The sequence below is a fragment of the Mandrillus leucophaeus genome, unplaced genomic scaffold (genome assembly GCF_000951045.1).
Source record: "Mandrillus leucophaeus isolate KB7577 unplaced genomic scaffold, Mleu.le_1.0 Scaffold954, whole genome shotgun sequence".
Taxonomy (NCBI): domain Eukaryota; kingdom Metazoa; phylum Chordata; class Mammalia; order Primates; family Cercopithecidae; genus Mandrillus; species Mandrillus leucophaeus.
The window spans coordinates 204,189-219,068 of record NW_012110408.1 but is presented as its reverse complement, the minus strand read 5'-3'; the positions used below and the strand labels follow the sequence as shown (position 1 = coordinate 219,068).

General features: G+C 46.1%; 1 protein-coding gene across 1 annotated transcript in view; it reads left to right on the top strand.

Annotated features, from left to right (window-relative positions):
* LOC105532380 (zinc finger protein 716-like) overlaps positions 1–14,880 on the top strand; it is a 32,882-nt gene that overhangs the window by 6,023 nt on the left and 11,979 nt on the right. Inside the window, exons 2-5 of the mRNA XM_011970555.1 lie at positions 2,317–2,492; positions 2,599–2,868; positions 5,576–5,661; positions 13,190–13,350. Coding sequence (XP_011825945.1) covers positions 2,317–2,492; positions 2,599–2,868; positions 5,576–5,661; positions 13,190–13,350 — 693 coding nt within the window. The remainder of the gene's footprint in view (positions 1–2,316; positions 2,493–2,598; positions 2,869–5,575; positions 5,662–13,189; positions 13,351–14,880) is intronic.

The following is a 14,880-nucleotide window of genomic DNA, read 5'->3' as shown; positions in this document are numbered from 1 at the left end:
GTGCAATGGTGCAATTTCTGCTCACTACAACCTCTGCCTCCCGGGTTGAAGCAATTTTCCTGCCTCAGCCTCCTGAGTGGCTGGGATTACAGGCACCCACCACCACACCCAGCTATTTTTTATTTTTTTTGTATTTTTAGTAGAGACAGGGTTTCACCATGTTGGCCAGGCTGGTCTCAAACTCCTGACTTCAGGTGATCCACCCACCTCAGTCTCCCAAAATGGTGGGATTACAGGCATAAGCCACTGAGCCTGGCAAGTTTTTTTTGATATTTATTTTTAAATTTTACATTTGCCACTAAGATTCCATGAAGAAATTCATATAGAATGGCCTCTTCCAGCTCTGATGCAGCAACAATAGGCCACATGTTTTCACATAAACACTAGGAATGCAGGCATAGTGCCAACAGATTTGAGAGTTGAATTACATCAGTAATAGTTGTTTCTAAAAAGAATCTCAAATAATGACAATACAAAATAAGTATCCATTGAAATAATAATTATACGTGTCCAAATACCAGAGTCCTTGCTTCTCTGAAACATACAAACAAATAAATTATCTAATTGTTTTGACTTTAGATTATGCTCTATATTAAATATTCTTGTTTAATGTAAAATTTGAAAATTTTAGTGCCTTCGTACTTTATCATGGAAATTCTCCGGTTTATTTAGACTTGATTTTTGAATACTTCTTCACATTTATTGCATTTGAAAAGTTTCCCTATGGAAGAATTCCCTGTGAATTCTGGTTATTTCTAAAGTTTATATTTTAGATCAAACTCTTTCTACATCCATTATATGTATAGTATTTCTCTAGTATGAATTATCTGATCTTGAGTAAAGTGTGAACTATAGTAAAAGGCAAAAGAGCACACAGCACATAGAAAGCAAATCTGTTTTATTCATTAAGACAAATTAATAATCTGTTTTCCATTTTAGAGAAATTGTGAGGGATTTTTTTCTAGCTAGTCATAATCCTTTATTTTTATTTATTTATTTTTTGAGACAAAGTTTCGCTCTTGTTGCCCAGGCTGGAGTGCAATGGTGCAATCTCAGCTCACCACAATCTCCGCCTCCTGGATTCAAGTGATTCTCCTGCCTCAGCCTCCCTGGTAGCTGGGATTACAGGCATGTGCCACCATGCCCAGTTAATTTTGTATTTTTAGTAGAGATGGGGTTTCTCCATGTTGATAAGGCTGGTCTCGAACTTCCAACCTTAGGTGATCCACCCGCTTCAGCCTCCCAAAGTGCTGGGATTACAGACATGAGCCACCGTGCCTGGCTGTCATCATCCTTTGTATAGACAGATTAGGGGGTCCCTGGGTGCTGGAAAAGGGGTCTCATGCCCACTTAGATATCCAAGAAGGTTCTGGTTGGGATTCTTTCATTTAACACAGAAATACTGAGCACTTAACTTTGTGTGATTACTTTTCTAGAACCTTGGCATAATTCAACGACTTCAGCGTTTAGATCTCTGGGCCTCAATTCTATTCAATGAGTTAGACACTCCTTCAAAGTAGACAGACATCATAGCAGGTCATATCCACAGGATGTGAGATAAGATGCCCAATGGCTTCTTCTAGATAGGGAGGCACTCTCTCAGATTCTGACCAAGATGACAAATCCCAGGACCAACTATAAGGTGGGTGGAATTTGAGTTCATAACAAGGGCTTCCTGTCCCCCAAATATATGGGGGAAATACAAAGACCATGGTTGGGAAGAGGCTGAAAGAACCCTGGGCCTCATGCATCTTACGATTCCCATGAGAAGGCTGGGGTCTGGGTGTTCTGCAGAATAAAAGGAGTCAAAGAGGCTGCAGATGGGCCTCAGGCCTCCTACCAAGGAAAGAGGAGAGTGGAGCTCCCAGCCAGCCCTTGACAGACCCATCCCTGTTACAGTCACATCCCAGCTCTGCCTGTCCCCCTTTATCTCACATCCAGGGGGCCCAGAACTGGAGTTATGATGAGCAGCATGCTTCTCATAACCCTCCTTCTGCGGGTGCCATAGACGGGCCTGGGGGGCAGCACGCCCAAATAGTCGAGGGCACTCTTTGAAGACGCTAAGGTCCCCTCCCCGTCTTGGACGCTTCAGCCTGCACCATTGCGCTCCGTCTGGCTACGGCCACTGTGGCGGACACCCCCTCGGAGCTCCTGGAGAGCGGCAGGTGAAGAAAGACTCAACCGGCACAAGACCAAGGTCCAGGTTCAGCGGGTTGAGGCTTCGAGGATGCGGAACGGACACCTGGGTGGAAAGTGGTCACCAGGTGTGAGTGGCACCGTGGGGCCAGTCCCCGGTTTTGCTGCCCCTGCTTTCAGAAGATCGTGGCTGGAGTCACCTGGGCGCATCGTTTGATGTGGCACCTGCAGCGGCAGAACCGACACCCAACCAAGAGGAGGCTGCAGGGAGCCGGCATGCAGACGTCTGTCCCGTCTGTTCACAGGGCCCAGTTCCTGGCCAGCTTTGGCCAAAGCGAGAGACTGGACTTCGGAGAGTGAGTGTGAGTGCATGAGCTCATGTTCAGCCCTCCAGTGCCCGACATGACAAGGTGACACCCTCTAGCGTCACCACTGCCCCCACCCTGCTTTCATACCTGGCAGGCTGATAGGTCTCTCCCCCAGAGATGCAGAAAGCAAAGAGGAGGGGAGCGGGCCGATGTTCCAGGGCTGTGGGGCCGCTGGCTGTCAAGGTCAGGCGGGACATAGTGGGTCTTCTAGAAGGGTTTGTGGGGCCAGCAGGGGCAAGGCTGCGCCGACCCCAACCTGCATGAGGACCACATCCCCGAGGTGGAGTGCCTACAGTCCCCAGCGGAGCCGGGCTAAGCGCTCCACGTGCCCTCTGCTCCTTACATGGGCCCCAGGCTCCACACGGTAAGCAGAGAGCAGTGGCCGCGTGGGCAGCTGCCGGGCACCTGCCCCCTGGGGACAGCCAATTCCTAGGGGGACCGAGGCATCCTCATCCCTAGCCTGGCAGCTTCGCAGGAAGGCTGTGCCTGACAAGTGGTAGGGGAGGGTCTGGGGAGGGGCAGTGGCCCAGCCAACCTGGGTGACTTCTAAGTGAATAAGCTGGGGGTCCGGCTGCCTCTGGCTGGAGGTTGGGGTGGTGTCTGCCTGGACCTCGGGGGCTCCAGGCTACCAACTGCCTGTCCAGGTTCTGGGCGCCTCCTCCAGACCTCAGATTCCTCAGCTGTCTGAGAGGACTGATAGGGCATGATATGGCAGGGGTGTTTCAGGATTGGGTTAGATGATCCCCTGTAATCTCTTATTACCCCCTCCCTCCGGTACACTTTCCTGCACACAGCCTCCTTTTTTTTTTTTTTTTTTTTTTTTTTGCCTATTCTGAGTTTGTCATGAGACTTTGTGGAATGTCTCCAGTGGGGAGGTAGGAAAGGTGAAACCCCTTGGCTTCAGTGTTCCTTCCAGGCACTCCTGACTTCGGGCTTTTTAAAAAGCACAGACCTGGCACCACATCCTGTACCTCAGAGAGTTGCAGAGAACTTCATGCGATTCCCAAACCAGAACACTTTGATGCTGACTCCAGACCCTTACCTCACCCCAAAACTCAAATGCCTTGGGGTGGCCACCTTCAGACAGGAGTGAATTTGATGCTTGTTCTCTGGGATTGACCCAAGGCTTATATAATGGAGCACGCCTGCCCCTGTGTTTTGGGGGCGTCAACAGTAGTGACCCGGAACTGTGAGCACCATTCCCCACACAGAGTACAGGGAACACAGCCCTATCCAGCAGGCTGGCCTGGCCGTGGCCTGATGGTCATCAGTCCCAAGGCAAGAGACCCAAGGCAGGGAATGTCTCTTGCCCCCAACTTTTACAATGCAGCCATTTAACTGGAGGTGGTGGCCTCTGTGGGTCCTCCAGCCTTCAGATTGTTATCCAGGACCACCAAGAGAAGCTGAAGCACAGGGCCAGTGGGTGGCAAAGTTAGAGACTCTGTGATTGGGAAATATCACTTTAGACCCATCATGGCCCATTCGGGACATCTGGGCTCCATCCATGGGCTGTTTTTTCCATGGGGCACTTTGGTTGTGGTCAGCACCCTGTAGGGTGGGGGTGGGGGCACAAGGAGGAGCAAGTGGTCTGGAATCCACAGAAGTGCCCCATCCTGGGCACAAAAGTTTTGTTCTCTGATATGTGTGGGCATCAGGGCCTGTGTGGGTATGGGTGGGGTTGCCTCTTTTCTTGACCAAGAAAGAACCATTCCTGGGTCTCCTGGGAGGCTTATGGGCACTCCATGTACCTGGAAGCTAAGTGGAGCACGTGAGGGCTCTGCAGGACTCTCCCCTGCTGCCTCCTCCCCAGTGGGAACCAGGCCATGTGCTCTTAGTGCTGACTCATGCCCTGGCCCACATTGCCCTTCACTCAGCAGGCTCCTCCCTGATGCCCCCAGCTCAGCTCCTTTTGAGTCTCCTCAGGCTCTTGTGAGCCCTGGGATAGCATCACAGAAGTTGACAACCCTGCTGCCGGCCTCTGCCTGAACTCAGAGTCCCTCGTGGGCAGGATGGGCAGGTCAGGTCTCAGCTTTTGGCTGAGCACAGGTTCTTTTGCCATGCCACAATGATGGAGACACTGGGCAGGGCTGACCTGGGAGCTGCTCTATGGCCCCCCTAGTCTGTCACTGCACCAGATTGAAGCAGTATTTCTGCAGATGGCTTCACCTATTGTCACTATCCAGACACTAGAACCAACTGGCTGTTGCTCTTGGCCCAGGGTCTTGGGCTGAGGCTGTCATGACCAGCATGTTCTCTGCCTTGGGAGCCTCAGCTCCCAGTGCTGAGTGATTCCCAAAAGACACGACAGCCAGAACTGGGAGGCTGGAACTCAGAACAGGAGTACCCCTGACTCTGGGGCTTCCAGAAAGCTGGCCCTGAGCTGTGGCCCCTCCTAAAGACAGGCTCCTCTGAGATCACACCGCTGCACTCCAGCCCGGGCGACAGAGTGAGACTCCATCTCAATAAATAAATAAATAAATAAATAAATAAATAAAGGCTCCTGTGGATATTTCAGGGGTCAAAAGTGGGTCCTTCTGGCTGGCAGGATTCTGGTGATCACTGGGCAGGTGGGGCTGGCTTAGGTAGGTCAGGCACAATAGGGCCTGGTAGAGAAGTCAGAGAATGGTGTGGCCAGAATGGACAGCTAGACCTTTGAATCTAGGCCATACACAGGCAGAAAAACAAGCGATGGTGCAGTCAGCTCAGGCAGGTCTAGGTCAGAGCGCCTGCCAGATAGGAACATGCACCCCTGCCCCAGACCCCAATCCCAGAACACCTGCCTGCACTGGGCATTGTCGGGTCTTGGCAGAAAGGCCTGGGGGTGATGATCAGGTGGTGTGTCCCTGGGTCTCAGGCCTCAGTGGCTCCTTAGCAACTGGGCAGTCACTGGTCAGGGGGAGGGGCCCAGAGATCACCTGTGTGCATCTGCCCATGGGTTGTGTTCCCACCCCAGCTTCTCAGCCCTCACAGGGAGAGGCCAGGGCTCCCTGCCTGCTCTGTTTCGAGCTCTGACCCACTCACCTGGTGACTCTGATGGCTTCCTCGCCCAAGCCTGGGTCCTCCTCTGTTAGACAGGGGTCCCAGGCTTCCTGCAGACAGAAGCCAACCAGCAGCCACACCCTGTGGGCCCACCTGGACCTCTTTACCCCACTGACCGGTGAGACCCAACTGGCCAGTCCTGGTGTCCTACTTGTATATTGCCTTTTTACCCGGTGTGTTTCCTGTAATGACTGCTATGTGGAGCTTCCATATAAGTGCAGAATACAGAATGTCCTCTACCCCACAGAGCCCCCACCATGGTCCTCCTGGGGCTGGTCATGCCTTACTCAACTTGGTGTAAATGACTGCTGTTGGCCCGGTACAGTGGCTCACACCTGTAATCCTAGCACTTGGGAGGCCAAGGCGAGTGATCACCTGAGGTCAGGAGTTCGAGACCAGCCTGGCCAACATGACGAAACCTTATCTCTACTAAAAATATAAAAATTAGGCCGGGTGCAGTGACTCATGCCTGTAAACCCAGCATTTTGGGAGGCCAAACAGGTGGAGGACGAGGTCAGGAGTTTGAGACCAGTCTGGCCAATACAGTGAAACCCTGTGTCTACTAAAATTACAAAATTAGCCAGGTGTTTTGGCGCACCCCTGTAATCCCAGCTACTCAAGAGGCTGAGGCAGGTTAATTGCTTGAGCTCGGCAGGTGGAGATTGCAATGAGCCGAGATCACACCACTGCACTCCAGCCTGGGCGACAGAGCAAGACTCTATCTCAAAAAGTAAAAAATAAATAAAAAATAAAAAACAATGGCTGCTGTAGCATGCACTGTTGAGAGCCACCCATCCACATGGCTGCCCGACCCTGAGTCTCCTTCCTGTTTGTTGCTGAGGTCTTTTCTATTCCCCTGCTCTTCACTTGAACTGCTCTTGAAGCCAAGATGTGGGGTGGTGTAGACAGGGATCCCTCCTGGGGTAAATCTCAGCTGTGAGGGGGTTGGACTCACCCCCTCCTATCATCTCCTCCTCTGAGCTTCATTTCTGCCAGAGGTCATCAAAGTGCAGCCTGTCCCCACCTGCTCTTCTGTCTCCCATGAGCCAAGGATGAATTTTACATTTCCAAATGGTCAAACAAACCAAAAGAAGAATCATACTTTGTGGCATTTTGAAATTGGAGTTTTCAGGGCCCATAAGTAAAGTTCTGTGAGATTGCGGCCACACGCCTTCATTCACAGGTTGTCTGCGGGAGGCTGCTGTCATGCTGCAGCTGCAGATTTGAGTCATTGCAATCGACATGGGTTGGCAAAGCTGCAAATATTGACCCCTAGCCATTTTGAGGAAGAGGTTTTAGACCCTGGTTTGAGAATTGTCTGGTGGGACTCTGGGCTCTGGGTCAGGGTCTTCCCCACTCAGGGCTGCTTTGACCTTCACTGGGGTGTCTGTAAAGTGGGGGTGCCATGCGCCTATTGTGCAGATGTTAAGCCCCAGAGCATCAAATATTGGGGTGCCTGCCTCATGTCACCCACCTCACCTGCAGAGGTCCTAGGATCTGATCCCAACCAGCAGGAGCACTTGGTGTTTGGTAACAGAGACACCACGGAGCTAAGTTGATACCTGCATCGAGGTTGTCCCCTGGGGCTCACTCTCTAGGTCAAGGATGGTACAGGGCTGATGTCCTGAATCCCATTCTGGTGGAGCCTCAGATACTACAGGTGCTGAATGAGCTGCTGGCCTGCTGGGATGGGGGCAGCAGCTGGCAGAAATGGTTGTAGCTGCAGGACATCAAGGCAGCTGTGAGGCTACTGGGAGTCACACCTCAGGTCTCACTCCCAGTACCTGCCCAGCTGGAATATTTGTGCCCCAGTGGTTACTATGCAACAGGACCTGACACTGGCCAGGGAGCTATGGCCACAGGCTCTCTGCAGCTGGCCACAAAAAAAGAATCTTCTCCTCCCCTATGCTAATTTACTGGATCCTCTTCTCTCATTCTCACTTAACCACTTCATTGCCTGAAAGCAGACCCAAAATTGCTCCTTGGACTGAAAATAGTCATTTTTTTCAGCCACCTGGAGTGGCTACATCTCCTGGAGAACTTTGATTTTCTAGACACAGAGGGAAGGACAGGATACTGACAGGGCCTGGGTGAAAGATGCTGAAGGGGTCTTGTGGGGAAGGGAGGGAGTAGGGGTCCAACCTCCTGGGGCCTTTCCCCTAAGAGGCTCCCTCCTCTCCTCCAATCCCATGCTGCTCCAATCTGTTCTCAGAGTTAGATAGATATAAGCAGCCCTCCTCCAAAGATTGGTCCTTGATTTCATCCCCTATTCATACCCTTTATTGAGATGGGTCTCCTCTTTCTCTGTGTATCAAACCCTCCCAATACATCTAAGATGAAGAGAATGGAGCCAGGCAGTGTGCTGCCCAGGGAATCCTCTAACCCCTGGCCCGTGGATAAACCCCATCCCCACCCCATCTCATGCTGCACTGCCACCAGGGTCAGGTTTTGGTATCAGGATGATGCTGGCCTCACTAAATGAGTTAGGGAGGAGTCCCTCTGTCAATTGTTTAGAATAGTTTCAGAAGAAATGGTACCAGTTACTCTTTGTACCTCTGGTAGAATTTGGCGGTGAAAACATCTGGTCCTGGGTCTTTTTTGGTTAGTAGGCTATTTACTACAGCCTTAATTTTAGAACTTGTTTTTGGTTTATTCAAAGATTCAACTTCTTTCAAAAAAATTTCAAAAACAACAGATAAATCTAGAATTTAATAACAGATGTACCATAGTTCTTAAAGTATAATTTTTTTTCTCTCTCTAGTCTCCCATTTTACTAAAGACAAATCATGGTATGACCAAGTTGCTTTATTATACTTGGCCTGATTATTTGCATAAAATTCAGCAAGAATAATTATTTTTACATAGGTTTTAAAAATTGGAATTGATGAAATTTTGTTCCATACAATGAATCTCAGATAAGAATTTTTAAAGCTGAGCCAGCCATGAGTCTATACCCTGAAATATGAGTTGCATACATTTCTCTTTTGATATCACGGGATAACTCAGGCTCATGAGCCTGTGAAAAAGTGACATTATTTACTTACCACAGATTAGGAACCCTGTATAGGGACTGTGTAGACAAGGCATAAAGCCAGTTTTCCCAGTGGGCTTTTATTGGCTCTGTAAGTCAAGTTTGATTCCTTAAAGGAAAGCATGTCATTCCAGTCAAAGCCTTGGCAAAATAACTAATTTCCCCAACAGTGTCCTGTGGCAGAAGAAAACATTCTTTTGCACTTATGCAAATTATATTGCCATAAGTTAAGAATGCTCACAAATAGTTTCCAATTCTGGAGAAAACAGATAGCAACAAATGTGCTCCAAATTTTGTTTACAGAAGTATATTTTATTCGATTGCTAAAAGCTGTAAATAGCTCAAAATAAAAGTTTTCAGGACTCCGAAAAACAAAACAAAGAATCAGTAATATTTCAGGCAAAGTCAAAAAATTACTTTAGTCTTATATTAGTTCACTCCATGCAGTTATCTCCCTTTCTGCTTGATATTCATGAACCTTTCAACTCTCCACGAGAGTCCTGAAAGTTTTTTCTTTATTCTATTGCCAAAATTTCCAAAGGTATCAGAAACCTGCATTTAAGAGCACCTATCAATGTCCTAAACATGATTGTAAATCACCTTTCAACGAGGATTAAAACAAGACAACAATTGTCTGTGGATGACAAAGAAGTCTTAGGACAGCCACTATTAAAGCTACAATTGACAGATTTTGGTTACTTCTGTTGCATACAATGATTTTACATAACAATTATTACTACTAACAACATACACTAAGTCATATTGGAATTATAGGAGTTTTCCATTGTTTTGAATCACATACCAATAACATATTTATACAAATACAGCCCAAGAAAAATCAAACACCATTTCATATTTGACAATGCTTTCCTTCTTTCCTTTTTTTTTTGTTTTTTTTGTTTTTTTTTTTTGAGATAGAGTATCACTCTTTTTGCCCAGACTGGAGTACAATGCTGCAATCTCTGCTCACTGCAACCTCTGCTTCCTGACTTCAAGTTATTCTCCTGCCTCAGCCCCCTGAGTAGCTGAGATTACAGGTGCATGCCACCACATCTGGCTAATTTTTTTGTATTTTTAGTAGAGACAGGGTTTCACCATGTTGTCCAGGCTGGTCTCTAACTCCTGATCTCAGGTGATCCACCCTCCTTGACCTCCCAAAGTGCTGGGATTTCAGGTGTGAGTCATTGAACCCAGCCTGACAATGCTTTCTGACATTTCTTCCTGTATGATTTTTATACCGAATAAGCCAAATGTCATTTTTGTACTTTAGAGGACCTAATATCTAAAAGATGTTTAGGTAAGAAAAATACATAATTTATAATTTGATTTTTTTAAAGGTTTGTCAAATATCAAATCCCAGGTTATCATAAGTCACTCATTAACCAAAATGATAACTCAAAAATTTTAAAAAGGCAAAAACCCTTACTCATGAATAGAGGGAAGACTTCACTTTCCAAACAATCTTTTTTTCCTTTCCTTTTGCTCCAGTTTATTCAAAAGGGCAGACAAAATCTTTCATTTTTAAAATATTACATGAAAATCTTGTTCATGAAAGAAAGCTAAATCTCACCATTGCGTTAGTGCACTATTGATGTCAAACCTAATTCTTAATAAAACCTTATAGACAAATCTATCTAGTCTTAATCACTTTGATCATAAGGTAAGATTCCTGTAATCCTTTGATAACACTTTATAATTTTTGTGAAAAAGCAGATTAGTGCTCTAAGGAAAACCAGCTGTTCTTTTATTCCAGTGTTCAATTTATAAAAAAACTGAATACGCCTTTAACTTTAGCCAATATGTTAACACACAGAATTTCTTTTACAAGATGTAAATTTTTACAAACCTTTCACAACTTGGTTAATCCTTCAGCTCCATTTTATCTAACTTAAAACAATCCTTTAATCCTTTAATTTAGGCCAAAAGTAATCCACATTCCCATGACTTCTTGTAGTCTTTTACCAAAAACATATTTTACTTTTTTTACATACCTAGCATGTAAAACTGTTTTTATTTCCCAATGATTACTAAAGTGATGTAAACTAGAGTACACCATGGTTTCTATTTTTCTGATAAAATATTTGATTTGAGCTCTTATTATTTTTAAACCAATTAATCAAAGCTCCTTCATATTACACACACAACACATAGAAATACACAGATGGAAGAAGATCAAGTACCTGTAAGATTTTTCATTCATCAGTTTCTTAATTGGATTACCACCCTGGCTTCAAGATGGATCCCTAGGAGAAACAGGGCCAGGAAAGCAAAAACCAAGCAGTTTCTACAGCCTAATAAGTAGGCACAGCTGGAAGGCAAAACAGATTTCCACCCCTGCCCCCCGCAAATTAAGTCTGCTATTTTTATACCAGAACCTGGATCCCAAAAAGAGAGAATCGGCCCATCTCCCATTGGCGTCTTACTTCTCATTGTGGGGAGGGGACATTTCCATGCCTTCTAGGCGGCCAAGAGCACATTTCTCTGATTCAAATGTGCAAAAAGCTGCGTTTCCCCTGTAGCTGCCATTAACCATCCCTAAATATATATTTCCTACCTACTTGTTACATATCTAAATTGTCTCATAATGTGAAGTAATTTCTGATACCCTGGAAAGTAAAAACCATCAGATAATGCAATGCAAAAATGGAACAGAGCCTTAGACTCTGAGAGGGATCTATCTACTTCCAATTCCTGGGGTTTCATGAGGAAAACAGACGTTTTTCCCAAAAAGCCTATTGTGGCACCTCCTCTGTTTTTTCCAAGGACTTCCAGCTGTTGGAGCTTGAATATCTGCAATTAATTAAGCCAACTTTTGGGCCAGGTGTGGTGGCTCATGCCTGTAATCCCAGCACTTTGGGAGGCTGAGGCAGGCGGATCAATTGAGGTCAGGAATTCAAGACCAGCCTGGCCAACATGGTGAAACCCCGTCTCTACTAAACATACAAAAATTAGCCACATGTGGTGGTGGGTGTCTGTAATCCCTACTACTCAGGAGGCTGAGGCAGGAGAATTGATTGATCCCGGGAGGTGGAAGTTGCAGTGAGCCAAGATTGCACCATTGCTTTCCAGCCTGAGTGACAGAGCAAGACTCCATCTCAAAATAAACAAGTAAATAAAATAATAATAATTAAGCCAGCTTTTAACCATGATGTCCTTTTTAAAAACATTTATTTAATTCTCACATTGCTTGACTTTAGCCATGCCAAATTGCCAACATTTCTGACTTTTGAACTTCACTAACATAACCTCCCAGTTCAAACCAATAAACTTTTGTTTTGTTTTGTTTTGTGTTTTGTTTTGTTTTGAGATGGAGTCTCCCTCTGTCACCCAGGCTGGAGGGCAGTGGCCAAACTCGGCTCACTGCAACCTCCGCCTCCTGAAACCAATAAGCTTTAACTAAGGTTATGAACCTAACCACAAGTGTACAAGGTATTTTCAAAACGATGCCAAGCAGTTTTTACGAAATCTAGAATCTTCAAAGGTAGCTCAAAGAAAGGAAAATCCAGAATGGTTCATGGAGGGGAGGGGAATCAACAAATGTTCACACAGATATCAAATCAGAAAGGACTCATTTCCTAAGCCAGAAATTGAACTCTGAACTCCGGTTGCCACTGTGAGACAGCAAAGCCCAACTACTGAGCTACAGCACGGAGCAGTCTCCAATGGCGTCTCCCAGAAGAAGCCTACAGCAGCCAATTTTGAGCTTGCAAAGGTTTTTAACGGCTCAAAGATCATTTTTAGAGTTAAGCATAACATAAATTTCAAAATTTCTGTATGCTGATAGTAGAAACCAAGAGAAAATACTGCCACACGGCTACAAGTTCAAGCTCCCAAGAACATAAAACAAGAGGGAAACTTGATCCATTATTTTGTTGTTTTTGTTTGTTTCAGGGACTTCTTTTTTGTTTGTTTGTTTCTTTCTTTTTTGAAATGGAGTCTTGCTCTGCCTCCCAGGCTGGAGTGCAATAGCACCATCTTGGCTCACTGCAACCTCTTTCTCCCAGGTTCAAGCAATTCTCCTGCCTCAGCCTCCCAAGTAGCTGGGACTACAGGCGCGTGGGGCCACGCCTGGATAATTTTTGTATTTTTAGTACAGACGGGGTTTTACCATATTTGCCGGGCCTGTCTCGAACTCCTGAACTAGTGACCTGCCTGCTCGGCCTCCCAAAGTGCTGGGATTACAGGTGTGAGCCACCGCGCATGGACGGGAATTACAATTTGAGATGAGATTTGGGTGGAGCCACAGAGTCACACCATATCACTGCAAAGGATCCACAGCAAGAAAGGTCATAAAATCCTAAATTTTAAAATGCTTGCTATTATTTCAATTTATGAATAAATATTGTATATCATTTATAAATGCATGTCACGTTGTACACAAGGTTAAATGCAAATATCCTCTGAAGTTGGCCTGGTTCAGATGAAGGAAGAAGCCCTGCCTGTAAAGGCTGCAGCCTAGGCTGTTACTTTTGCTCGATTCAGCCCAGTGTCTGATCATGTATTACCTCATTGGGGCATGAAGGGTGGGGCCTGAAACCTTATCCAATCAGGAGCCGCAGACTAGAAACTATCCAATCAGGCATGCAGCTGGAGAGAACAGGCTGCTTCCGTTAAGTTTGCGGGTCCTTTGCGTTTCCCTGCGTCCAGAGCTGCAGTTCTTCTCTTCACTGCTCTGCGTCTTCTGCTCCTACAGGTCAAATCTATGTGTCCTTGTGTCATGCAGGTATCCGCAAATTTGTGACTGAAAGACCGGGACCCCCTGGAAGCCGAGAAATGGTGAGTGCTGGGTCTGTCGTCGTGAGAGAGGGGTGGAGGCTGGTTGGAACCGGCTGAAAGTGGCTGTGGCAGGACCCAAACTTTCTCGCAGTCAGCTCCAGAGTCTGAGGACCCAAATCCTCTTTGGCCCAGCTCGGCTCTCAGTCCCCTTGAGCCGCAAGATGGTGCCTGGGCCAGCGGCTGGGACCCTGGGAGTTGAGTCTTTTTCCTCTGCCGTGGCTTTGCCCTGGACTGGAGGCCTCCCTGGTTTGCTGTGCACTCCCAGCGCCTCATCTCACCCATATTGTGCGGGGATGAGAAAGTCATTAGGGGAGAATCCTGACTCAGGGTACAGGATTCATGAGTGGAAAGAGCTGTGGTCCTGGGTTCCCTAGTTCCTCATTTTTCCTTTTAAAAATGTATGAGAGTCACTGTAAAAATGAGAATCTGATCAAAGTGTGATTCAAGAATAGCGCCCAGCTATGGTTTGTGGGTTGTGATCCATGGGAGAGACTTGAAGAAAAGTCTGTTATAAGTTGCATGATGAAGCAAACCAGATTTAATAATTGGTTTGGTAGAGTTATGTAGTTTCCTTATTTGTAAGATCCCAGTGAACATTTCTTGGTTATGTCATCAGAGATTAATTGGCAGTCTGTGGTTGCCTACGCCTGAATATTTTCTTCAAGATAGTAATTTTTGTTTGTTTGTTTGAGAGGGAGTCTCGCTCTGTCCTCCAAGCTGGAGTTCAGTGGTGCGATCTCGCCTCATTACAACCTCCGCCTCCCAGGTTCAAGTGATTGTCCTGCTTCAGCCTCCTGAGTACCTGGGATTACAGGTGCGTGCCGTCACGCCCAGCTAATTTTTGTATTTTTAGTAGAGATGGGATTTCACCATGTTGGCCAGGTTGGTCTCCAACTTTTGGTCTCAGGTGATCTGCCTGCCTCAGCCTCCCAACGGGCTGGGGTTACGACTGTGAGCCACCACACACCCAGCTGAATTTTTGTTTTACCTTTTATTTTAGGTTCAAGGATACATGCAGGTTTGTTATATAGGTAAAATCGTATCATGAAGTTTTTGTGTAGAGATTATTTTATCACTCAGGTACTAGGCATAGTACCCAACAGATTTGTTTTCTGATTTTCTTCATCCTCCAACCCTCCACCCTGAACTGAACCTCAGTGTCTGCACGTATTCTCATTATTTCACTCCCACTTAAAAGTGACAACATACAGTTTTTGATTTTCTGTTCCTGCACTAGTTTTCTAAAAATAACAGTCTGCAGCTCCATCGACATTGCTGCAAAGGACATGATGATGTTCTTTCTTGTAGCTGCATCATGTTTCATGGTGTTTACATAGCACATTTTCTTTATCCAGTCTACCGTTGAAGACATACAGGTTTATTTCTTGATTTTACTATTGTGAATCGTGCTGCAATTAACATATGCGTGCATGCGTCTTCATGGTAGAATAACTTACATTCATTGGGTATATTCCCAATTGTGGGATTGGGAGTGGTAATTCTGTTTTTAGGTTTTTGAAAAAATGCCAA